Here is a 25015-nt window from a genome sequence, read left to right as displayed (position 1 = left end):
AATCTCTTCAATTGCTATAGAATGCTAACTGAAAAAAAGATAAAAATAATTAGTAATAAAATGCAATATTTTGAAAATGACCTAGCACAAACTATAGCTACAGATGTGGCTATAGACATCTGGATGGCTGCTAAATACCTGAAAAGTTCTATGTCTGGATTACACAGTGGTGTCAAGAGCAGGCAGTGGATGTAGCTGCATGTCAAGCATTGGAAGGGAAGTTTAATGGGGATTTCCAGGGAAGGTATGGCAAACTGAAAATGGCCAGCTGTAGCAAAGACCAAGAAACTGGTTAATAAAATGGTTCCCTGGAACCTTCCCACATAAGCAGAGGATGGGAAATTGAGATAAGTGAGGATACCTGCTCCTCATAAGGAGATCAAAGGACAGCTGTTTTCCACAGCTGCCATATGATGAGATTAACTATCTTGCTTGCTGTTGTAAACACTTGCTGTTGTAAACACTTTTAAACACTTGAAAACACTTTTAAGTTCACAAACTTCACTTTCTAATCACTTTCAGAAATTGCTCATTAACTACTAAGCTATTAAAGCTCCATGTGTTGACAAATCTGAAAATGCTAGATGAGTATGCCTTCAATCCCAAATGAAAGAAAAATTTAATGTTAAGCTTAAGAATTTAAAGAATGTAAAATAAGCAGCAAATAGCTAAATAAGGTTTTGATTTTAGAACGGGGCTAAGGGAGCAGATAAAATTGAAATATTGTAACTTTTATAATAAGATTTTTAATTAATTATAAAGAATAAACAGCTGCTCACTGGAAATATTCTTTTTAAGCTTTTACAAGACAAAACAAGCAATTTCATGAATTCAAATATTGGACACTAGATGGGGCTGAAGGTTAGAGGAAAAATTTATAACCTGAAAAATGTTGAAAACATTCTAAGAATGAATATATTGAAGAAGATTTTTGAAGACTGGAATCAGAAATAGCCACAATCTCAACAATGTCTATAATGATGTCTGCTTCTATGCATAGACTATGTCCAAAAGATGTTATAATTGAAATGAAAGATATAGAACAAATTTTAGATGACAAAATATAGTATCAAAGGTGGACTTACAGTTGACAGACTAAGAAAATTACTTAAAAGAATTATTTTGGGCACCCAACAACTAGGACACATTTACGGCCATTTGCAGTGTCATGTGACTGCATGTATGACAGTTCAGCCAAAAACTGGCATTTACCAGTTTTCAGCAAAACCGGTACACTGATTCATTTAATGACTACCACAAAAAAGTTGTAAAATTGATTTACATCATGTGGGTGACCCAGTTTAGAACTGTCGCGATTTATGACCATGATGGGTAGGCTCTATTACAGTTATAAGTCAAGGACTCTGTGTTCAAAAGACCACAGAGAAAACCTGAAATTCAATGTTTTGCAACTATATTGTGCATATCATACTACAAGGTTGTACAGTGCTGTAACACTCATTTTTACCCAACATAGGAAGTGGATTAGAATTTGTTTCAAAGTCTCACAGAAACATGTTTACTTTGAAAGTGGCAGAATGTGGGCTCATGGGATACAATGTACAACCCTTCATCAGTCTAGCTAGCCACTCTATGTATCTTATGAAGTGAGCTGCAGATCACAAAAGTGTATGTCCTTTAAAAAAATCTGACTTTTTTGCCACCATAGACTAACATGTCTCTCCTCCTAAAATTGCAACTTATCCAGACTGTTGTAATGCCCACACTCAGCAACACTCCAGTTCATAGAACAGGAAATCTATTTTTTTCTAAATTATTGTGAGTTATATGTTTTTAAAAAGCTTCACTTGGGTTTATCCACACAAATGCTTGGATTTAAGATTAAGTAAGACCGGGGCGGGCTTCAAAAATTTTAGCAACATTCTTTCCCGGTTGCTGGGTGGGCGTGGCCATGTTGGGGCAAGCCTCCAGGAGGACAAAAACGGCCTCCCCGGGCTCCAGAGTCCCTCTGGAAGCTAGAAATGGGCTCAGTTCCGGCCTGCCCAAACTTCTGGGAGGTGCATTTTTCGCCCTCCCCAAGCCTCCGTACGTGCCCTGCACTTACCTGCATCCAAAACGGGCCGTGTTGGGACTCCGGGAGGGGAGAGGAGGGGTGGGCGGGGCCAGCCAGAAGTAGGATTTGGAGGTTCTCCAAACTACACAGAATCTTAGCTAGGGGCTCTTCTGAACCTCTCCAAACCCCCAGCACCCCACCCCTGATGAGACATATTTCTCATTAACACACTTAAGAGGACAATATAGTATCATGCCAGTACCTGGGATTCATTGTGCCTCCCTTCTGTGGCAAATCTCCAATCAGAATCTCAGCTCCTTTTATCCGTGACTCACAACAATCTCCTCTGTTTGTGATCACTACTGCAGATACCTGAAAGTCTGAAATCAAATCTACCATCCACCAGGGCTCAAAATCCTTCTTTGTCATAGTACAGTCTCCATTTGTGTAGTTATTTGCAAGGGATCCATCAATGGCCTTCCTTGATTCCCCCTTTTCTTCAAATGTACTCGACTGGGACGATAGTTTTCCCACTGCTACATTAGGATCTGGCATGGAAATGGAGACAGTGGTACATTAATTTAATGCAAAAGCAAACAAGAGGGCATCTAATCATATGAGACACACATTTGAGATATCAGAAAATAATCTCTTAGCATCATCTAAAAATGACTACAGTGTTTCCTTGAAAATAAGACAGCTTTGTAATGCAGATCTTGGCTTCAGATAGTTGGTTGTAGCTCAGCTTTTCTCTCTAATCCCTACTTTGTGTCTTGTAATCGAATATAAATCTTTACTTTCTTGGATATTCCAGGATTAAGTTTGTAATCCAGTTCCACATTTTGCCATACCTCCTTGGATTTGGTGTCTTTGTTTAAAAAAAAGAAAACTGGACCCTAAGGCGGGGTGTGTGTGGGGGAGGACTGATTGCTAGTGAAGGGAGATCTTCTCTTGTACCCTATCCGGATTCTAGGTGATAGAGAAGACTTCCTCATTCAATAATGTTTTAGCAGCATAGCTCCAACCTTTTTTTTACCTGGACAGCCTGGAACTCAGATAATAGACATGTGAGAGTAGAAATCCCAGGAAGGACTGGCAAATTGTGTAGGTAAGGACACCTTCCTTCGATGCCCTTCTGAAGAATTCTGACTGCTGTAGTCCCCAAACATCCAAAGGCCACTTAGCCCTCCAATCTGAAGCTATTCACCTTGAACTGCATGAAAATGTTCTTTCCTGAGCCTTACTACTCATGGTTACTCAATCAATTTCTTCTAAAGCCATAATTGGTTGAATTCACACATTGCCATATAAGCTATCAATCATGATTTGCCATCAAATATAATAAATATAAATGTAATAATAAATATATATAATAAATATAATATATATATATTTCCAAAATTAAGCGAAGGGCAACCTGTTGCCCATTCGGTTGTTTTTAAGTATTTTTTTTTAAACAAGTTTTATTGATTTTACAAACAAATAAAACAAAACATCATTAAACATTAAAAACATAAAACCTCTTTCCATTGTAGATCTTTACAAGGCAGGTAACATATTGCTTTATATCACATACTTATAATTTATCCCATTTCCATATAAACACGTAAATTCCCTTTACCAAATTCCACATTGTTTCTCTTTAATCATTATTCAATCATATTTCCTTTCTGATTTATCTGCTATTCAGTCATCAAATTTATATTTTCCTCTGGCTTGTTTATAATTATTCTCATCTAGTCTTCCTCCAAGATTTTATTATTTAATTCTTAATTAAACACACACACATAAGACATAGACATAAAAACATAAAACTTTCTTCTAGAAAGTAACTTGGCCCCAGATTACCTCTTTTTGTATGGACTTCAATTGAATTCATGCTCTTTTTATATACCATTACCCATCTTATTTACCATTCTATATCTATTATGTAACTCCTCTCCATTTTTGCCTCATCTTAATTCTGTTTTATATATTTAATCTTGCTTTAAAGAAAAATATTTTTATATCTTTTGTCCATTTCTCCATTTACACCTGTCTCATTTCCAATTTAAGAAAGAATAGTTTCCCCTGGAATCACTAATCGGAGTATGATGCCTTTCTATCATTCCCCTAAGTTAAAATTTAAAATAACACCTAAATCCCAATCAGATTCTGCTTAGTACATTCTACTATTTCAAAAACCAATACTACAATAATAAATCCATAACAATCAACACATTAATCCATTAAACTCTATATTCAAACTAATATTTTAAACATTCCCTTTAGTATTTTATTAAAACTTATTATCATTCATTATTAAACCTTTTAAAGTTATGTCTTGATATTTTAGTCTTTTATTAGATCTTAAAAAGTTCTGATTATCTACTTATAATACAAATACCACTATTACAATACTCATGTGTACCTTGCAGAATCCCCCTTTTTTTTTAAAAAAAAAACCCATATATTACCCATTATCCCTAAAAAAAATTTCCTTTTCTCCATCTTTGTAACTTTTTTCCCCCTTTTCCCTTTCCTTCTTAGACCGCCTAAACTTTTTACCCCCTCCTCTCCAAACCTCTGCCTTCTTGATTTCCCCTTTCTGTTGCATTCCTCTTTCCTTTTGCTTTCTAGCATTCTGTTGTTTTTGCATCTTCTTTTTCTCTTTCATAAACATTTTTTTATTTCTTAAGTCCTTCTTTTCGCTCCTCTCTTTCTCCTTTCTTTCTTAGTCACACCGTTTAGTTCATTAAAAATGGCTTCTTCTTCCTCGGCTTCTTGCAGCTGTTGTTTAATTTGCTGACACATGACAAGCGCCATATCTAGGAAACAAAGGGCTTCTCCCATAACATCTTTGCCTTCTTTCTTTATTTTTAAATATTGTTTTTTTAGTTCATCAAGAGATAGAGCCATTTTAAACTGTTTCTTCTTCTCTTTCTGTATCCTCTTCTTAAACCAGTTATTTCCAAACTTAAAACAGTTCCCAAAAGTCCCAAAGTCCCACAGTCATCAAACAGTCCAGGCAGAGTAAAAGCTTCTTCTTTTTACAATTTCTCTTCTAGGGGTGAAGTCAAATTAGGGAAAGAAAAAACGTCCAATCTGTGCTTTAAGTCTTTCTTATAATTAATTTCTATTCTCTTTATCTTCAAGGCATCTCCTCCAGCAAAGTCTTAGAGTAAAAATTTGTTTTCCCAAGCCTCTCCCTTCCCACTTATAACAAAGGAGTTTAGGTTTTACCTTCTATCAAAAGGCTAGTTTCCCTTGTCCATTTGTTAATTCCATAAGGGAGGGAGAGTAACTTCCCCTTTTCGTCACTTTTCTTCGCAGCTGAAAACATCAATCGGGAACATTATAGCTTCCAAGTCATTACTTTCCCAGGTGTTAAATATGTCCTTAGGGTCCCAGTTCGACCAAGAAAAAACTTTCTTTAAAAAAAAAACTCCTTCTTCCTCCTGCGCATTCTTTATCCAGTTGCCGGCTTCTTTATGGTGGCCATAAAAGACCACCGCTGCACCGTCTTGAGAGAAGGGGGTTATTGCCGGCTGGGGGGGTTGCGATGCCCCTCACCCCCGTCCGGATCCCCCCTTTCTTCAGCTGCCCCAACAGGGCAGCCTTAGCCTCCAAATCCGTCAGGATCGGAGGCACCAAGGCGGCTAGCACAGCAGGGATCGCAGAGAGGCGAATCCCTGCTGTCACCGAAGCCGACAAACCGGAAGTGTCCCAAGTGTTTTTAAGTGTTGTTTTAAGTGTTAGATATGTTCACCGCCTTGAGTTATTTGTAAAAATAATAAAAGCAGGAAATAAACAGACCAATCAATTTTCCTTAATTTTTTTTAGATTAATCAAAGTCAGACAGATGGTTTCTAATCAAGAATGGAGAGAGATTTATATTATATATCCATAATTTTGTCTACATTGCTGCAATAACAATATATAATACCTTAGACAAATAGGATAGGGAAGCATTTAACTATAAATAAATATAACATGCATTGCCAAGAGTTTACCTCCAACTGGGATTATTGAAGCTTCTACCATAGCCCCACTGCCTGCACCATCTGTAAAATAAAAAAAAGTTCTCTTACTAATCTGAAAAGCAGATGGCAGTTAGTAGAGAGAGAAACATAGGAAGAAAAAGTAGGCAGAAATCTTTTTTTTAAGCCTATAGCATAAGCTGCAAAACCAGCAGAGCCAAATACGGCCAGCTACTACTCAAAAATATATACATTCAAATCCAGAACAGAGATATTTAACTGATTTCCAATATCTTAACTATGTGCCATATTAACCAATTAACAATACCTTAACTAGGTGCCACGTAAACCAATATATTTCTTTTTCCAGCCTCCTACGCCTCTATATAAATTTTACCAGATTCAATCAATTTTAGTCCCAGTTACTGTGCCTCAGGTAGCACAGCCTTATATGTGACATTAAATCCAATAGGAGCCATATAAATTTTGCTGGATTTCATGTACCAAAATTAGAATTAAAACCTAAATCATCCAGCCAAGTAAGCAATTGGTACTCCGTTACTTACATTTATATGTAATAAGCCAATTGAGAGTTACAGTAACCAGGACTGCAACTTTGGGTAGCATATTTTCTTTTACCGGCTTTTTCAAATACTGTACAGACGTCTTTTGCAGTGTTCAGGAGATTTTCTCTTTATTTATCCATTAATTTCAGTGACGATCTCTTTTTCCTTAGGCGGTTCTCCAATCCTTGAAAGCCAAGACACCCACGCAGCACCTCCTCTCTGGGAAAATTCTAAGTGGTGAGAAAGAACTTGAACAGTACATTTTGTCCAGTAAGATAAAGATTAAATGGATCCACAGTGTAACTGACTGAACAGGAATAGCCAGAACACAGTGGCAACTGTCCAAATTCCAGAAAGAAAATATCAGTTAGCATTTAACATATATATACATACATATACATATGTGTGTGTGTGTGTGTGTTTGTGTGTGATTTCTTAAGTTTTCGCGGGTACTTACATGTATGGCATTTGGCTTTGTTTGGGTATTTTCCCACGTCATTGTAGTTGTGCTTTTAAAGTTGTAGCAACGTTTCGGCAGAATCTCATCTGCCATCATCAGGCTTCTGTAGAATTCTATAGAATGTTACAGAAGCCTGATGGCAGATGAGATTCTGCCAAAACGTTGCTACAACTTTAAAAGCACAACTACAATGACGTGGGAAAATACCCGAACAAAGCCGAATGCCCTATATATAAACTGAGTAGGAACAATTTAATGTTTGAACATGGGCTGTAAAATACCTTGAGCTTTTAAGTTTAGTTGATTCTAAAGCCCACTTTAGAATACTTCTAGTGCTCAGGATAAGCCTTGCTGATAAGGCTTTTTAAAATATAATATATAATAAGAGCAGAGCTTTATTTCTTCAGGTCACTAATTTTTATATATATATATATATAAATATATATATATATATAAATTAGTGACCTGAAGAAATAAGAGCTCTGCTCTATATATACAGCAGAAACCTGGATAGTTTATCTTCTTCCATTTTTTGCATTTCTCTTTTTCGATTGCCAATCTCTTCTTCTAGGTTGTGCCAGCAAAGGTCATACAGCAAAGTTTCAGTACATGATGCCACAAGTTGTATTGTTTTCAGCTGGTTTATTCAGTGGTGGAATTCTGTAGGCGTGGCTTGGTGAGTGTGGCAGCGGAAGGATACGGTATAATCTCCAGTCAGAGGTGGTATTTGCTGGTTGTCCAAACTACTCAAAATTTCCGCTACCGGTTCTCCAGAACTGGTCAGAAACTGCTGAATACCACCTCTGGGTTTATTGCAAAGACTGGCACTGAGAGGACTGAGAGGCAATACCAATTGCCCTCCATGCCAGTAGTGGGATTCAAAAATTTTTACTACCGATTCTGTGGGTGTGGCTTGGTGGGCGTGGTGTGGCAGGGGAAGGATACTGTAAAATCTCCATTCCCACCCCACTTCAGGGGAAGGTTACTGCAAAATCCCATTCCCTCCCCACCCCACTAACCCGCTTTCCAGCTCCATTTTCCTGTGCAGGGCAACCAAAGAAGACCCAGCCGATCAGCTGGGATTCAGGAGGAAGAGAATAGATGGGGGTGAGGGTGGGCAGAAGTGGTATTTGCCGGTTCTCCAAACTACTCAAAATTTCTGCTACTGGTCAGAACCCTTCTGCTCCATACCTAAGACAGGACTATGTGGTCACTACGATTCAAGAATGACTTCATGGTATGTAATCATATAATCAGTGAATGCATTCATGCTCTTAAAAATTGCAAAAAGCTAATGCTGCAAAGCTGGAAGAATACCCTTTCTCCATGAATTATTCAGTTGTCTGAAGAATTTACCTTCTGTCTAAATTTGAATAAGTATTCCCGCCACCCCAGAAAAAGATATCTTAAGAGAACTCTTTGGAAATTTGGAATGGATATGTTTAATTTCCCTTTTTGATTTCTCAGCTCATAAGTGTGAATAATTAAATACAACTGAATAAAGTAGCAATATTAACACAATTTAATAATTATCTTGATCTTGAAGCCCAGGTGCAGAACTCAACTGTTCCTTTTGTTCTACGATCAAAGAATGCAGAAAACATTCAAGTAATAAATTGGGTATTAACTGTCTAAGATGAATTAAGTTATATGAGCACTAAATATTAAGTCACAAAATACAGTACTTATTTTTTCAAGGATCATTAGAAGAGGTTAATTGTTTGGACATAAACACTATTTTCATAGAACGTGGTAATTTCTAAGATCCTTCCATTTCTAAACTTGGATTGCTCTATTAAGTAATGGTCTTACCTAAAAAATAAATACCTCAATAAATACCAAACCTAGCTTTGTTCCCTATGCTATCTGGTAAACTGATCCCTGAGTCTGGTAAACTCACAAGATTCATTTTTCTTGCCATGTACAAGTATACATCCAAACTGCAATGAAATTTCATTTTAATGTATGCAAATTAATGTATATTCAAAGTGACATCTATCAATCATGCAAGTTGTCCCCAATGCCAAGTTCTTTTTCATTCTTCTGACCACCTGTACCAATCGTTTCCATTCATATCCAGAAGAAATCAAAGCTGTTGCTTACCGATCAAAACATCCACAATACTATCTGAAATCATTTGTCTCATGCCCAAAACTCTTTGCAAATCCCTAATAATGTATAGGGGAGATTATGCCAAAACTAGGAAACACATTTACAAAAACACAAAGCATTAGAGTGAGTAGACCTCAATTGGTATTGCACATCAACTTTTTAATGTCAAGCAGAGTCCTGGAACATGAATATAAAGATGAGATGAACCAGTATGTATGGCAAGCAGCTTTATAATTCTGCACTAGAGCTGTAATGAGTAGGTGACTTGTTACAAGAGTGAGACAGTATCCAAATGACCTCTGGTCAGGAAGCAAAATATGAAACACCTACAAACACCAGGTGTTTATATATCAGGATAATCAGAACACTGGCTTCATTACAAAGCCATGTGGGAAGCTTTGCATTTTTCCAAGGAATGTAAAAAGCTGCACAGCCATACTTGAGTCTTCATGTAAGCTCATATAGACCTTTGTGGGCAGTTATAACCTGTCCTTTATAGAATTTGATCCCAAATTTGCATTGTCAGCTTATAAATTTACTCCAGAACATGGAGGACCCAGATTGTTGGGGGCAATATACTGACTCTGTAAACCACTTAAGAGCTGTAAAGGTACTATGAAGTGGTATATAAAGTCTAACTGCTATTGCTGTCTAGAAGAAACGTTTGATAGGCACTTGCATATACACACACACACACACTCACTCACTCTCCTTTGACAGACTAACAAAGTTCTCAAAATCAAAGCCCATTCGGAATAATTTAAGAAAAAAGGCTCGTTCTCAGTTCATTTTATTAATCAATGACTTGTGATCCAGCAAAGTAGTTTCCATTTGTTGCTGCAGATTAAGAAATTAAGCAGGAAATGAAACACTTGTCTACTGCATATCAAACTCGAGTTTTTAACATATTCCCGTTAGTTATATTTTCAGAATTTAAAGAGTTAAAGGAAGAGTTCTATCCGGTTTTAATTTTAAATACATTCGCTCCCCAAGTAGTTGCTGTCACTCGGAATTAAACCCAAGATATCCTATAACGGCGCCTTCTATAAACTCAACCCTACTGGTTGAGCCATTTGAAGAGTACCGTAGTCCCCGCCATGTGCGCATGCACCTTAATAGTCTCAGTCCCGTAATTTCTTGACTGTCATAAACGGCCGTTTATGCCCTTGGCGATTTTCCCAAGGCCGGTTGGCCCAACGGCTCCCACCTACCGTCGTGCTTAACCAGAACTCTCCGTCTCCCGATGCTTTAACCATCGCATTAAACTATCAGTTACCTTAGTAAAGATCAAAATAGTATGCATATTATACAGCTGACTGCTTTAAGTTTAAAAAGCACTTAGAGACTTTCAGCTCCTTTCGAGACGAGGGTGGCGGCTCTTAAAAGAGCCTTTGGGTATTGGCGGTTTTTTGTTTTTCCGAAAAAGGCCGAAGGAACCGGAGGGGCGCCCGACTTAAGCTCTCTCCCCGCGGATGCGCCGCGCCAGCTGAATGTCTTTCGGCATGATGGTCACCCGCTTGGCGTGAATGGCGCACAGATTCGTGTCCTCGAACAGCCCCACCAGGTACGCTTCGCTCGCCTCCTGCAGCGCCATCACGGCCGAGCTCTGGAAGCGCAGGTCGGTCTTGAAGTCCTGCGCGATCTCACGCACCAGCCGCTGGAAGGGCAGCTTGCGGATCAGCAGCTCGGTGGACTTCTGGTAGCGGCGGATCTCCCGCAGGGCGACGGTGCCCGGGCGGTAGCGGTGAGGCTTCTTCACGCCGCCCGTAGCAGGGGCGCTCTTGCGGGCAGCCTTGGTGGCCAGCTGCTTGCGGGGCGCTTTGCCGCCGGTTGATTTCCGAGCCGTCTGCTTCGTCCGAGCCATCTCTTCGCAGAAAGGGAAAAAAAGGAACTGAAGAAAACAGTTTCGCGGGTCAGCATTTATACATCGCCTTCCACTTTTGATTGGCTACTGCTACGAAAAAGCCTCTTTCCATTGGAAGAAACCTAATCATTGATTGGCTGAGGCTAGGAAACTAAAGCTTCATTGGATAATTTAAAAGTGAGCGCCATAATTTAAAATGAGACTGCCAATTTTAGCTTTTTTGCTTCAATACTTGTATTTAATTTAAATCAGTATTCTATGCTTTCTCCGACTTTTATTGTATTTTTAAAAACCCGGAAGGTAAAATCTGTTTTTTCCGTTCGTTCGCAGCTTGACTGAAAATTAAGGAACTAGGAAATTATTACTATGGCGGGGGTTTTTTTCAAATATTTTATTGTTGGAACAAAGCGCCTTATATTCAACTATACTCAATGAGCACCAATTTCACTTATTCACGTTGAGAACGTGGTTTCGCTTCAATTATAACATTAAACTATTACATCCTAAGTGTTCTATCTCCCGTTCAATATTAAAATAGCCATTTATGTATTTATTTGGCCCTTCTAAGGAGTAACAGTCTTAGTATGAAATCATTTAACTGAGACTTCTTGAAAACTTTTAGTAACTTTGTGCTCTGAAATACAACTATACAACAGCAAACACTATTACTTTGAATTTCTGGAAGGGGCAATTAAATACTGAGCGGAATAAACGAGTGGCTTTCACAGGTCCAGTGATGTTTTCGAAATTTTCTAAACACTGATACAGTAACTCTTAAAATATCATTAATCTTTTTCCATCCTCCGTAATCGGGGAAAGAAGGGGGAGGGAGGGATATGCGAACAATTACCTATAGCCAATATACCCAACAACAAATGTTCCAATAATAAACCAGTAAGTGCGGTTTTATTTTATACTAACTTCCATGCAAATAAAAGGGTTCTGGTTCTCGTTTTCTATTGGACAACAGAGCAAAGCGTTACGACCGATTGGATTACTTGACATCGAGTGGCTATTGGCTGTTCAGATGACGTCTTAGTGTGAGCCTATCAGAAACGCATCACAAAACCCTTTGATAGGGAAGAAAAAGACCTGTAATTCAACCTGAGCGAACGAAATCTTCATTCACAAGCTGTTTTAAAGTTACGCACCGTCCATTCGGTTTCCTAGTCGGGAAAACAAGCATCTTTTCTTTTTAAATTAGGCGTGATTCATATTTATTGACAGTCCATTTAAGTTTTTAGGGTTTACGAAATAAACCTGGAGGTGTTGCAATATCGGTAACAATATATTTCATAGGACCTACACTTTCGATATAAATGCTCTTGTTTAATAAATGGAACTACTGAAAAGTGGGAGAACTTCCTTTAGCAAGTGAAAGCCCTGAATAGAAAGTGCTCACTTAACAGTGACATTTGTTGCCCAGTTGCTTACTAACCAGATACGAGTTGGAAACCTGTTTACCCCCGCTCCCTCCCCACTTTTCAGAAGTAATGATTAGCCTGCCGTGTATGGATCTCCGTTCCTGAGTGTAGTTGGCTTAAAGCTCAATTACATCCCTAAACGGTGCAGAATGGTGCCCTAGTGTGCAAGATTCCACGCAAGCCACATTAGATTGTTTCAGGGTATTAAAAGCATCCGGACAGCGTTCTACTGAGCGGACAACAGCTCTCTTTTAGATTCTGTGGGTGGCTCTTAAAAGAGCCTTTGGGTTTTTAGAGAAGCAACCACGGGCCAACTCTGGATTTACTTCTTCTTGGGCGCCGCCTTCTTCGCTTTGGCCGCTTTAGGCTTGGTCTTGGGCTTGGCAGTCTTCGGCTTCACAGCCTTCGCTTTAGCCGGACTTTTGGCGACTTTCTTAGGCTTGACCGGTTTAGCCTTTTTGGGGCTCTTGGTGGCCTTCTTAGCCGCCGCGGGCTTTTTGGGTTTCTTCGGACTCTTCTTGGCCGCCGCTGCCGCTTTTTTGGGCTTCTTGATGGCACTCGCAGGTTTCTTAGCAACCGGCTTTTTAGGCTTAGCTGCTTTCTTTTTGGGCGCTTTCTCTTTCCCTTCGCCCGATTTCTTGCCGAGTTTGAAGGAGCCAGAAGCACCGATTCCCTTCGTATGCACCAAGGTGCCTTTGCTTACCAGGCTCTTCAAACCCAGTTTGATGCGGCTGTTGTTCTTCTCCACATCGTAGCCCCCAGCGGCCAAAGCTTTCTTCAGAGCAGCCAGAGACACCCCTTTGCGCTCCTTGGAAGCGGCCACCGCCTTAGTGATCAGCTCGGTGACGCTGGGACCCGACGCCTTGCGCGCTTTTGCCGCTCCCGCTTTCTTCGCCTTCTTAGCCGGAGCTTTCGAAGCTACAGCTGGTGCCGCAGCCGTAACAGCAACAGCAGGCGCCGTTTCAGACATGATCGCTGAGAGAACCAACTAAAAAAAAAACCTCCAAACACAAAAAGTGAGCTCAAGTAGGTCAGCCGCTGTTTATTTATAGAGCTGAGCTGCTTTGTGATTGGTCCGCTCCAGAACCCGCCCTGTTGCAAGGCTGAAGGGACTCTTCCGACCGCTCAGTTTGTGTTTCTTTAGAGTTAATAAATTGCAAATTTTACAGAATTTATGCCACTAAATAACGAAATCTTAGAATGGGAAAAAGAGGAAAGTGTACTTTTTATTCCTTTAATTTTTCAAAAAGCAGAACGCAACATATACTTTTTAAAAGGGCACTTAACCACCGAATGCAGGATCTGGGAAGACCTGGAAAGAGTGGAAGTTTTGTTTTTCTTTGTAAATTAAAACAATGCATTTTTTTAAATGTTCGGGAAAACTATGCAGATCACTTCTTTAGATAGTAATCTCTGAGGTGAGGCACAATATGTGGGTTTTAGCATAACAGCCTCACTACAAATCAAGTTCAAGTAAACTGAGGTAACACAGACTTCTACGAAGTACACTCACCATTGCTAAACAAGCAAGCCCTAAGCAAGTCACTATCTTCAAAGAAAAACTGTCAGATAATATAACAATATGGGCAAAATTAAAATTTCATATGCTAATATATATGGTATAATACCTTTTTCTCATATTTACAAACTTCACCCTATATTGAATGCAAAAAGGCAACCTAAAAATCGACCGTTTTAGTGAGACCTTTTACAACTCAGTTTTGGAAGATTAACACTAATATTCCTGGTTGGGGATTGAATAATTAAAAAAATTAAAGGATTTTCCTGTTGAGATTTCACCCAAACCTAAGGAACAAAATGACCAGATACATTTCTATTCATAAGAGAGCTACATTCTGCTGAATTCAATGGGATTTACACCTAAAAAAATAGAGATTACAGTTTAGATACAATTTCACATTTTTCATTGTAGAAAAGTTTTATGGAACAAATATTTTATTTAAAATTCTGATTTATGCCTCAGTCTAAATAAGTGCAGTCAGCATGGAAACCACTTTGCTGTCAAAGGAATTTATTTTTTTAATTGGTTTGGCATAAATCCTGAGCAATGTTCTGATTACTGAGCATCACCATATTTCCTTTGTTACATTTGAGTACAAATAGCCTTTAAAACTACATCCTATTTAGTTATTTGGATGAAAGTATCAAGTCATGATTCATTTACCTGTAAATTTACAGTGTACACAGGGATGAAGAAAATCTAGGTGCTTTAGACATACCTTTAGAAGCAATGGGTATATGAAACTACAAATGCTGGACATGTCAGGAATGAAATAAATTTAGGGGTCAATGGAATTTATACTCAAAATACTTGTACAAAGGATAAAGAACTTTTATAGAGAATCCAAGGCAAGTTTATATTACTAAAACTGCTACTAGAATACTTCATTTGGGGCTACATGTACCACTATCTTTCCTGAAAAACATTTAGTGAAAACAACCAACAAATCAACTCTGTGAAAACTCAGAGATATGTAAAGTGTTGATATTTAGGTAGGAGGCTTTAAACTAAGATTTGTATGCCTATTTTATGCATTTTCAGATGATGAAGCATTCTGAAGTGAGTTCTTCTCCCTTAGCCATGAAATCTGGCTGGGTGTTTCTCTTAGCCAAACTGCCTCACAGGGTTGTTGTGAGGAAAACAGGAGGATGGAGTATTGTGTTCCTCCCTTGAAATATTTGTAATAATACAGGCAGGATTTTAAAAAGTCTCTTTCCTTATGTACAAACATATGTACGCTTCCTCTCCTCCCCCCTCCGTAGAAAATGCAACAGCAACAATAGTATTTTGCTAAAGAGCGACAATCACGAAATCCTGAAGCTCTCGGTTTGCCAGAGATGCTCCGGAAAGTCGCAAAAAACAACATAAACATCAAACTAAAGTAGTAGGCGGGGCTTCCTGCCATTAACCAAAGCGCGCGTTTTCAAATCCAGAAGATTTCCAATGGAAATTGCCTTCCTTGGACCAGCCAATCAGGAGAGAAACCGGGACTCACTATAAATTGGGCAGAGAGTCTCAACCTTCCTTTAAAGGCTTTTTCTCTCGTCCGAGTTTGGCGCGAGCAGAGAGATGGCTCGGACGAAGCAGACGGCCCGGAAATCAACCGGCGGCAAAGCGCCCCGCAAGCAGCTGGCCACCAAGGCTGCCCGCAAGAGCGCCCCTGCTACGGGCGGCGTGAAGAAGCCTCACCGCTACCGCCCGGGCACCGTCGCCCTGCGGGAGATCCGCCGCTACCAGAAGTCCACCGAGCTGCTGATCCGCAAGCTGCCCTTCCAGCGGCTGGTGCGTGAGATCGCGCAGGACTTCAAGACCGACCTGCGCTTCCAGAGCTCGGCCGTGATGGCGTTGCAGGAGGCGAGCGAAGCGTACCTGGTGGGGCTGTTCGAGGACACGAATCTGTGCGCCATTCACGCCAAGCGGGTGACCATCATGCCGAAAGACATTCAGCTGGCGCGGCGCATCCGCGGGGAGAGAGCTTAAGTCGGGCGCCCCTCCGGTTCCTTCGGCCTTTTTCGGAAAAACAAAAAACCGCCAATACCCAAAGGCTCTTTTAAGAGCCGCCACCCTCGTCTCGAAAGGAGCTTGAGCCTATTCCTCAAACAAATCCCTAGACGGTTAAGGAACCTTAAGTAAATGCCGTTTCCCCCAGTGTACCTAGATTGTAGCAAGGAAAGGGTGAATTTTGAAGTATTCTGTACACCTAGTTCATTTTAAGGCCCGATTGTTCTGGACACAAGTGTTTCCACTATTTAAACCGCCATTTTGAGATCGGGAAAATTCTGTATACTGTGGAGACTTAGGACTACCTGTGTAAAGGAATTTCTGTAGCTTTGGAAGGAGGGTTATTTCACCTCAACTGTCCAACACATGCGCTTGTCCCAGGGCAGTTACGAAGTCTGATTTTTCTCCGATGAGTGAAAAAGGAGAACCTACATTTCTAATTCCCACCCCAACGGCCAGGACACCGCTGAAAACAAGCCTCAACTCCCGCCAAGAACTCTAAATAGCAGTTCACGTGAAAGGGACAGCGCCTCCTGAATTTTGGTAGAGATCAGAACTGTCCCGTTTGTTAAACCTTAAAAATCTCAAAACCTGTTTCCATCAATATTTTAATTTCAAATTTTAAGAAATACTGCAAACTTCTATGTCCCAAATGTGCTTTTCCAAGACAACTTTTATTTTCCGTTGGGTTTTTTTTTCCTTGAAGTTTTCTTCTTCATCCAATATTCTTCAGTTCTGACTGAATGGTAAACTGAAAGAATTTACATCCCTTGCAGGAGCATACTATAAAATGTATTCCCTAGATAACTTCAAGGAGAGCTGATTTGACTACGAAACTTTTTAAAATCTGGCTGTTTCAGTTTTTCTTTAATTATCCCTTTCATTTTTTGAAAAAGGTCACATTACTTATTCACAAATTCCTAGATATTGATATAACCCACCCAAAGGGCTATATCAATAGGCAGTCCTTGACTTATCACAATTCTTGTTGGTAAGCAAGGCAGTTAAGTGAGTCATGCCCAATTTTACAATCTGTTTTGCCATGGCTGCTCAGGGAATCACTGCAGTTAAGTGAATCAGTGCTGCTAGCAAAGCTTGTGTCCCCCATTGACTTAGCTTGTTGCTAGCTGGCTGGGAGGATTGCAAAGGGTGATCATGTAACAGGATGCTACAGCTGTCCTAAACACATCCCACTTCTGATCACATTATCATGGGGATATTGTAACAATCCTTAAGTGTGAGGACTGGTCTGGTCGCAAGTCACTTCTTTCAATGCCATTGTAACTGAACCATCACTAAAGTGGTTGTAAATCAAGAACATGCCTTTTAGAATCATGGTATTTAATCTTCCACTGCCTAGTGATATTTTACTTTGCTGAATGTAACTCTGTATCTTTATATTAATACTTTATTAACATAATACAATGAGTCAGTTTACCCTGGTGAGATCAAGCCGGCAGTGTGCCTAAGTCCCTGTTGAGAGCTTCAGTACATGGCGTGAGTTCAGATCACAGGATAGAGAAAATTGTTAACCGTGGAAAGAATGTCATATGAATGCAGTCACAAAAAATAATTAGGGATAATTAGGGAAACATTTTATGCTTTCTGAATGTTTGTCATATATCTTCGCTGTTATTATTTCTATCTACCTCCACTAAACTTTTCTGATTTAGACATACATAAGTCTCAAAGGTAACATTTAGATGGAACATGGGGAAAACAAAAGATATTGCAGACACTTGCCTACCATAGAAGCAAAGGAAAATAACATTAAATAATTAAACATAAGTTTTAAATAGGCTCTTACTTCTATTTCCCCAAAATCTTAGGGAGATGCTAAAAAATATTCCTAACCCTGTCTCCTCAAGGGGAAGTGGGGAGTATTCTCAGGCTTTCCTTCTGAGCCTATTTCAGACCTGTTGTTTTGCTAATACTTCCTGCATCCCTCTTCCTTATGAGAATATAACTGAGAAATGCCTCACATTGCCATCCTTTGTTTGGTAGTTTTTATTACAGGAATTTTCCTTCCATAACAAGGAACATTTCATTTTTCCTTTAAACCACACTAATCCAGCCGTTCTGGAGGTTTTCTAATACTTCTCTAAACTGAAAGTGGTTTATGATGTGTCAGATATGGTCATGACCTGAGACAGGTTTGTTTCATCTGAAGCAGTATATAGTACAAACAACTTCCGATTCAGTATATTAACTGCTCCTGGAATGACTGGTTCAGTGCGATCCAAAGAAAAAAATGTAAGGTTCCAGAATTTTCTAACCATTAAATTCCCAGGAACAAGATGTAGCATATATCTGTTTTTCAGGACACTTTTGTTCAGTTCATTCAAAACACCAAAAAGCACCAACCAATATAAATTTTACTTTCAGATGTTAAATCTTCTCATTGTACAATATATTCATGATGTAGCACATCCCATTCCTGTTTCACACACTTATCACTACAGTTTAGATGCCTTGTAACCTCAAGATAATTTCCCCCAATTTAAGGAGTTCAAAAATTTATTGTCAGTGGATAGAAAAACTAACCATGTTAGATACACAAAGCAGAATCCATACTTTCCTAGCTTAGAAGCAGGTGAAATGTTTTGACAAAATAATTAATTAGTGAGCACTAAATCAGTGCTCCTTCCCTTAATGTTTGCTGTTTTTTAAGCCTAGTCCTCTGAACAAAATCATTTCCCCCTCCCTTTTTGTCTAGAAAATGCCGAGATTTTAAGAGTTTGTAGGCAAGCCTAAAGTACAAAAGAATGAAAGACAGGATTCATGGACTGTATCTTTCTCTCTCAAATGAAATCAATATGTCCTTTCCTAACTTCATGAGCACCAAATCCATTGAATGTTACCTGTTTCCCACCAGCCACCATAATAAAAAAATTAGGAATATGAACTACGAAGTTGGGGAACACTGGAAAAACAAAATATCTCTTTCCTGGATCCACTGGAGATTAAGATTTACTAAATATCGTTACCTAATTTTCAGATGAACAACTTAATCAAAGTCCACATTCTCTTTCTAAATATAAAGTGTTAATGCAGACACAAAAAGGGTTGTATTACATCAAATATTTATTCTCTAATAAAACAATGGCATTTGTCCTGCCAGCAAGAAGCCACTAATGTGACTGCAGAATAAGCAGGATACAAACCATTTGCAATGCCACATATGGAAACAATCTTGTCTGCCCACCTCTATGACAAGTGTACAAACCAAGAAATTTCACCAACTAAAAAATAGCATTGCGAAATATTTACAGAAGCCACCCAAACACAGAAGCCTGATGATCAGGTTTATATGTAAGAGATTAGAACCAGAATTTACCCTGGTAAACTATGTATTTCTTCTGATCACTAAAAATATTCAAGACAATATACTTCCCATACAGCACAGTCTTTCTTAAGAATTGATAATATGACAGTGCCTTTTATTCCATTTTTCTATTTCGATTTATCAAGTATGATCATAGATTAGGATGGAAGATACTTTATTGTCACAAAAGATGTTGTTCAGCTGGATGCCATTATAACATGGAACCCCATTCCATATCTCATCATAGAAGATAAAAATCTTAACTAATTGTCACAGAAGCCCCTCCATCTCCTTCATGAAAGCTTCATAAACATCATCCTTGGTCTGCACAGAAACGGGGGCAGATGAGCCAACTTTAGGAGTTGTTTTGGTTATCTGAACAGAAGGCTCATCCTCAGGTTTTCTCAAGACAGAGGCAGCTGTTCCCTTATTCTCTCGCCGAACTCGAAGAGCTGTAGGCACAAACCGGGTGATCTCAGCCTTGGGGTTTGTAATCTGTGGCTTGGCACTAATCGTTGCTGTGGCTTTCTTCTCAATGGTGGCTGCACTAGTATCATCTGCCTTGGGGCGCTGAATCAAGCTGGGGGGAGCGCTCAATACACCTGGATTTGGAATGGGAGCAGGTGGGAATAACCCCGGTGGAGGAACCAAAGGAGGACGTAACATGCCTGGACGAGGAGGGGGAATACCTGCAGAAAGAGAAACTGTTATTCTTCTGATCTTTGTGAAGAATAAAAATTTAAATGTTAAGTTATATACTATGTCTCAGTTAAGATTCCCAAGAATTTTCCTAATCATAAATTCACTGTTTTCATTTTCTTACATGCACAATATCCATGAAAATTCAAGAGATCTATCAAGAAAGACTAATCCTAAGTCACATATCCTAGTGAATTTCAGTTCTACCTACACAATTCACGTATGACAATATTTACAATAGCAGAGTTACAGGCCAGCAGTTGAATTCCCAAGTATAAACATTCCTATCGCTGCACTTGCTAACATTGTGCAGTACACAAAGTTCAACAATTAATATTTATTTGCTTCAGTCGCGATCTCTCATTTCATGGAATCCCAACTTAGAATGAGATCTCTGTTCTACTAGGAATCACTGGAGAAACAAAAACATCCCACTTCTCAATCATAACATTACCTGGAGGAGCTGGAGGTGGCAGACGAGGTGGGGGGCCCCTGGGAGGTGGGCCAGGAGGCAAACCAGGAGGTGGGCCAGGTGGAGGACCAGGTGGCCGGCCAGGTGGAGGACCAGGAGGTAAGAGTCGTGGCAAAGGTCCACGCAGTCCAGGCAATCCAGGTGGTCTTAAGAAAGGAGGAGCACCTACAAGTATCATATAGATACATGTTAGTTGACTATTTCTCAATTAAGGGTAATTCTTCAGTATCATTTTCTAATTGATATGGTTTAGATTGAAAAAATGTTTCAAGAATGTGTTGTTTACAAAGCACTCCAATTCTTTCTATGAAAAGGGTGATTTAACAATTAAAACAAATTATTTTCTTTCTGAATCAAGCTCTCCCATATATACAGGTAAGTATGCATAGCAGTATGTATGTACGTATACAACACACACATCCCAGTTTGTCACATGTATATGTAGAATAGCATATATCCATCCCAATTTGTCACAAAAAGGAGGGGATTTATCTTTTATGACAAATTCTGCTGAGGTAACTGAAGTTCAGTTTTGTGTAAAATATAGCAATCTTTTTATTAATCACATAAAACTACACCAGTGCCCTTACATATAGCTAGTTTAATAATAAAACTGCCTGTTCAAATACCCACCTGGGGGGGGCCCAGGAGGAAGGCCAGTAGGAGGTCCTGGTGGTCTCAAAGGTGGTGCAGGAGGTGGTCCAAGAGGGGGTGGCCCAGGCATTGGAGGTGCTTGGATCTGAGTTGGAGGGACGGGCTGAGGTGGAGGTTGCTGCTGGGGTGGATTTGTTTGAGAAGGCGTTGAGGATCCCATCTCTGAGTGTGACTCTTCTGTGATTTGCTGCTGTTGCTGAGAATCCTCTGCATCAGAGTCATCTTCATCGTCGTCGTCATCCTCTTCAGAATATTCTTCTATCTCTTTGCCACCCTCAGGAATTTCCTGGCCTACAAACAATTACAGCTCTCCCTTTATAATACTTAATAAATTAAGGGTTGTGGATAATAGCCTAATATTCCTTTATGTATTTTCTTAATGTTATGGAAATTTAAAAAAACAAACGTATTTTCAATCATTATGATAAAAATGCACTCTAGGCATATGAATTCTCTTTGCTATGCAAATAGCAGTCAAGGCAAATGTTAAGCAATTTCAAGGTTAGTGGGCATTGAAGTGTAGGAATGTATTATTTTATTACCCTTCCTACCACGATCTGGATAACTATCCTTTAATTTGAGGCTTCTATCTTCATTTCAATGGAAGCTTCCATGGGAATCAGGGAAGTCTTCATTAAACAGAAATGTGTTTTCTCACTTGGCTGCAATCTAACAAAGATTGTGTAAATGAATTTAATAGATACAATATTATATTTACTTTGGATCAGCCGTGCATATTAATGGTGGACTAAAATGGTGACACATTAAAATCAAGAAATTTATGAAAATATTTGGAACAGATCACCATGGTACAGAATAAAAATGCATTTATAAAATGGTTTAGTATAATATTTTTCAATTTTAAGATATGTGGACTTCAACTCCCAGAATTTCCATCTGTTCAACATTTAGTAAAAAAATCCCACAGATCCCCAAGAGACTTCTGCTTGTACAAACTAAAAATGTGTCCTTATGTGATTCCAGTAAGAGTCATAACAACTCTGCTTTAAGCTAGTTACAACTGGAACAAATTTCCATTACAAAACAGAGTTACATTTATCCAGAGTGAATATTTCATCTATAGGCCATCACTGGGATGATTCTGTATGCTCCTTCCGTTTCCAAGTTATAAAATTTAATTCTTTTGGATTTACACTTGGCTTCATTCTCAATGCTTTTAAAACTTTATTCAAGATACAGGTTTTCATTTGGCTTTTGTTAATTAATTTGTGCTTTAGTTTTAATTTATGTTTTACTTGGTATTTCAATTATTTCCTTGACTAAAATAACAGCAATCAAATCAAATCAAATTGTAAATGAGGTCATTTTATGAGAACACAAATCCACCACTTTTGAGCTCTGTGCGATGCTTCTGGAACATGTGAATTTAATAATCTGAATGACAATGACTGCAAACAAGTTATCATTTGAAATTATTTCATCACAATTGGTTTGTATTAATACCCCACATCCTTTACTATACTGAGTTCTTAAAATAAATCCTTGCTTAAAAGTTATCCTGGGTGTTATTTCTTTAAACAAGTTTCCCTAGCTTCTAACTAAAAAAAAATAAAAAGAACATGGGACAGAGGCAACTTTTTTAAAAAAAATTATTTACCAGCCATTCGCAACATCATTGCTTGAAGTGGTGTGAGTTCCTTCATGTTCTTCTTCTTTTTTCTTGATTTTCCAGGAATATCAGCAAAACGTACACTATGACCTGCAAAAGTATGTGATGAAATATGAAGGTTTTTTTCATCATCTATCAGTGTTTCTATCAGGTTTACCAATATCTAATTTCCCAAAAATTATCTGTTCAGTTTTCAGCTTAAGAATACAGTAATTTCTTCCCAAGCCTATAAACATGCATGTTATAAATGCAATATTTACTAATTTTTCCATTAGTTAATTCTTATCTAAATCATTTTTCCCAAGCTTACCAGATTTCTTGTCTTCACCACTTTCCCTTTCAACATTGTCATCAAGATGCATGAACTCTTCCCCTTCACTGTCAGCATCACTTCTTTCACTATCACTGTCATCACTAGTGTCATCATGCTTGTCCTGATCCATATCGTCAGGGTATCCCTCATCTTCACTTGTACTGGAAGCATCTTCATCGTGGCCTCTTCGACCTGTAAAATTTAAGGTATGTTTTATCTGTGGCAAGTGCGGGGGCGGGGGGGGGGGAGAGAAAAATATTCTTTTCTATCACATTTGCTTTTAAAATTAAAACAATTTTTCTACTTCCAGCTCTTAAGCATACAAGGTAGAGACAAAATAGATGGTACATTCAGAAAATATCTATTTTCCTAATGACACACAGGGCTACTTGTGTGTCTACTTCCAGCTCTTAAGCATACAAGGTAGAGACAAAATAGATGGTACATTCAGAAAATATCTATTTTCCTAATGACACATAGGGCGTCTTCGATTTATGACCATTCATTTAACGATGAAGTTACTATGGCATTTTTAAAAAGGGGCTTACGACCTGTCCTCAAAGTTACAACTGTTGTACCATCCCCGCAGTTGCATGATCGTAATTTCAGCACTTTGCAACCAATGCTTACTTATGACTGGTTGCAGTATCCTACGATCACAATTGCAATTTGTGACCTTCGTATTCAGCTTCCAACATACAGCCAATGGGGGAAGCTGGGTTCACTAATGACCACAAAAGTATGGACATCTCATGACTTGCTTAACAACTATACCACTTAGCAATCAAATTCTAATCCAAATTGTGGTCATAAGTCAAGGACAACCTGTACTAATAGTTTGAAGAGGGGAAGCCATTTACCTGTCTCTGGACTATAAGACATGTCTTCATCTCTTCTCCGAGGAGGCATTTCAACAGTGAATCCTACTTTACGCCCATATATCTGCAAAACCTGAGGTGGTGGTGGTCCTGGTGGAGGTCCAGGGGGTTTCCTACCAGGAGGTAGACGGGGTACACCATGCCCAGGAGGTGGAAGTATAGTAACAGGCCTGACAGGAGGCCTAGAAATATGATTGAGGTAAGTGCAATATTAGGAATGTTGGAAGTCTGAAACTTTTCCTACTTTTTTCTAATAAGTCTAAACTTTTATCAAACGCATGCTTAAAAAGATATAAGATCAGAAATAATTGCTTCAGTTTTGAAGATATCTAAAGATATATGAGTGTGTAATTTATTAAAAAAATGACAAGTGTTTAATTATTGAATGATTAACTAAAGCAGAAAATTAATAATCAGATTTATCCAAGTCTGGGGGGGAAAAACCAAGGGACAATTAGCTAATTCTGATAGCTTCATCAAAAGAATTGCAGAAGCTTATTTTTTGGAATATAAGGCCAAAGTATGATTTAATGCAGGTGTCAGCAACCCACGACTCCTTAGCTGCATGAGGCTCTTTGACTCCTCTTTTGCAGTTCCCTGTCAACCCGGTCACGCAACCAGCTCTCCACAAGACACTGTCCCGACCCAGTCACATGGCTGAAGTGCCCCTAGAATTTTTTCCGCACTGCCTGTGACTGGCTGCTTTTTGTGATTCTGCATCCTTCACGGGCAACAGCACCAACCACAGTCCCCTTCGTGTCGGCTCAGGAAGGAGGAGAATGGGGAGGAGGAGTAGCCACCGCTAGATGCAGGGAGGGAAGAGCTCCGGCTCTCCTGTGCAGTGCGTCCAGCTACCCATCTGAGTGCGCAGTGGCAGCAGAGGGAGGAATAGTCACCACCACCGCCACTATGATCTTGGCCCAGGAGGGTATCCTGCATGTGCACGTACGAGAGAGAGAGATGAGAGAGAGAAAAGGGAAGAAAAAGAGAGAAATGAGAACATTATGGAGAGAATGAAAGTGAAGGGGGAGAGAGAAATGAAAGAGCTGGAGGCAGAGAATGAGAGAGAGAGAGAGAAACAAATGAGAGAGAAGGGAAGAGGGGGAGAGGAAAGGAAAACTT

General features: G+C 39.2%; 5 protein-coding genes across 5 annotated transcripts; 1 reads left to right on the top strand and 4 right to left on the bottom strand.

Annotated features, from left to right (window-relative positions):
* Nucleotides 1-2276: 2276 nt before the first annotated feature.
* Nucleotides 2277-6794, bottom strand: LOC148125618 (pentraxin fusion protein-like; the record flags this gene model as incomplete). Its single annotated transcript, XM_087934678.1, is given in 3 exon segments — nucleotides 2277-2562; nucleotides 6007-6057; nucleotides 6540-6794. Coding segments are annotated over 3 exon segments (398 nt in total), but the record flags the coding sequence as incomplete, so codon positions are not given.
* An 869-nt stretch (nucleotides 6795-7663) lies between these two features.
* LOC148125617 (histone H3) lies at nucleotides 7664-11742 on the bottom strand. The gene has a single exon (XM_087934677.1). The coding sequence runs from the start codon at nucleotides 10973-10975 to the stop codon at nucleotides 10565-10567; it is 411 nt and encodes a 136-aa protein (XP_087790803.1). The 5' UTR covers nucleotides 10976-11742; the 3' UTR covers nucleotides 7664-10564.
* A 113-nt stretch (nucleotides 11743-11855) lies between these two features.
* Nucleotides 11856-13418, bottom strand: LOC113434479 (histone H1.01-like). The gene has a single exon (XM_026697688.2). It carries the CDS (start codon nucleotides 13367-13369, stop codon nucleotides 12722-12724), a length of 648 nt encoding a protein of 215 aa, XP_026553473.1. The 5' UTR covers nucleotides 13370-13418; the 3' UTR covers nucleotides 11856-12721.
* Nucleotides 13419-15438: 2020 nt separating this feature from the next.
* On the top strand, nucleotides 15439-19475 carry LOC148125616 (histone H3). The gene has a single exon (XM_087934681.1). It carries the CDS (start codon nucleotides 15491-15493, stop codon nucleotides 15899-15901), a length of 411 nt encoding a protein of 136 aa, XP_087790807.1. The 5' UTR covers nucleotides 15439-15490; the 3' UTR covers nucleotides 15902-19475.
* On the bottom strand, nucleotides 18989-24204 carry LOC113434473 (WW domain-binding protein 11). The gene is made up of 6 exons (XM_087934680.1): nucleotides 23876-24204; nucleotides 23013-23207; nucleotides 22691-22792; nucleotides 21052-21363; nucleotides 20401-20583; nucleotides 18989-19936 (listed from the first exon to the last, which is right to left on the bottom strand). Exons 1-6 carry the CDS (start codon nucleotides 23922-23924, stop codon nucleotides 19518-19520), a joined length of 1260 nt encoding a protein of 419 aa, XP_087790806.1. The 5' UTR covers nucleotides 23925-24204; the 3' UTR covers nucleotides 18989-19517.
* Between the last annotated feature and the right edge of the window lie 811 nt (nucleotides 24205-25015).

Source organism: Pseudonaja textilis, chromosome 5 (genome assembly GCF_049901715.1).
Source record: "Pseudonaja textilis isolate UNSWEBS1 chromosome 5, rPseTex1.2, whole genome shotgun sequence".
In the NCBI taxonomy this organism is placed as follows: domain Eukaryota; kingdom Metazoa; phylum Chordata; class Lepidosauria; order Squamata; family Elapidae; genus Pseudonaja; species Pseudonaja textilis.
Note: the sequence above shows the minus strand (reverse complement) of the source record. Positions and strands in the feature narration are given on the sequence as shown.

What these genes read in the sequence shown, in the direction of transcription:
- LOC148125617 (XM_087934677.1), bottom strand. Translation starts at nt 10,975, where the DNA reads ATGGCTCGGACGAAGCAGACGGCTCGGAAATCAACCGGCGGCAAAGCG.
- LOC113434479 (XM_026697688.2), bottom strand. Translation starts at nt 13,369, where the DNA reads ATGTCTGAAACGGCGCCTGCTGTTGCTGTTACGGCTGCGGCACCAGCT.
- LOC148125616 (XM_087934681.1), top strand. Translation starts at nt 15,491, where the DNA reads ATGGCTCGGACGAAGCAGACGGCCCGGAAATCAACCGGCGGCAAAGCG.
- LOC113434473 (XM_087934680.1), bottom strand. Translation starts at nt 23,924, where the DNA reads ATGCCTCCTCGGAGAAGAGATGAAGACATGTCTTATAGTCCAGAGACA. An exon ending in TGGTGAAGACAAGAAATCTG is followed by an intron (nt 22,793 to 23,012) that starts GTAAGCTTGGGA and finishes ATACTTTTGCAG; the next exon opens with GTCATAGTGTACGTTTTGCT. An exon ending in GCCACCTCCAGCTCCTCCAG is followed by an intron (nt 19,937 to 20,400) that starts GTAATGTTATGA and finishes CTCTTTCTGCAG; the next exon opens with GTATTCCCCCTCCTCGTCCA.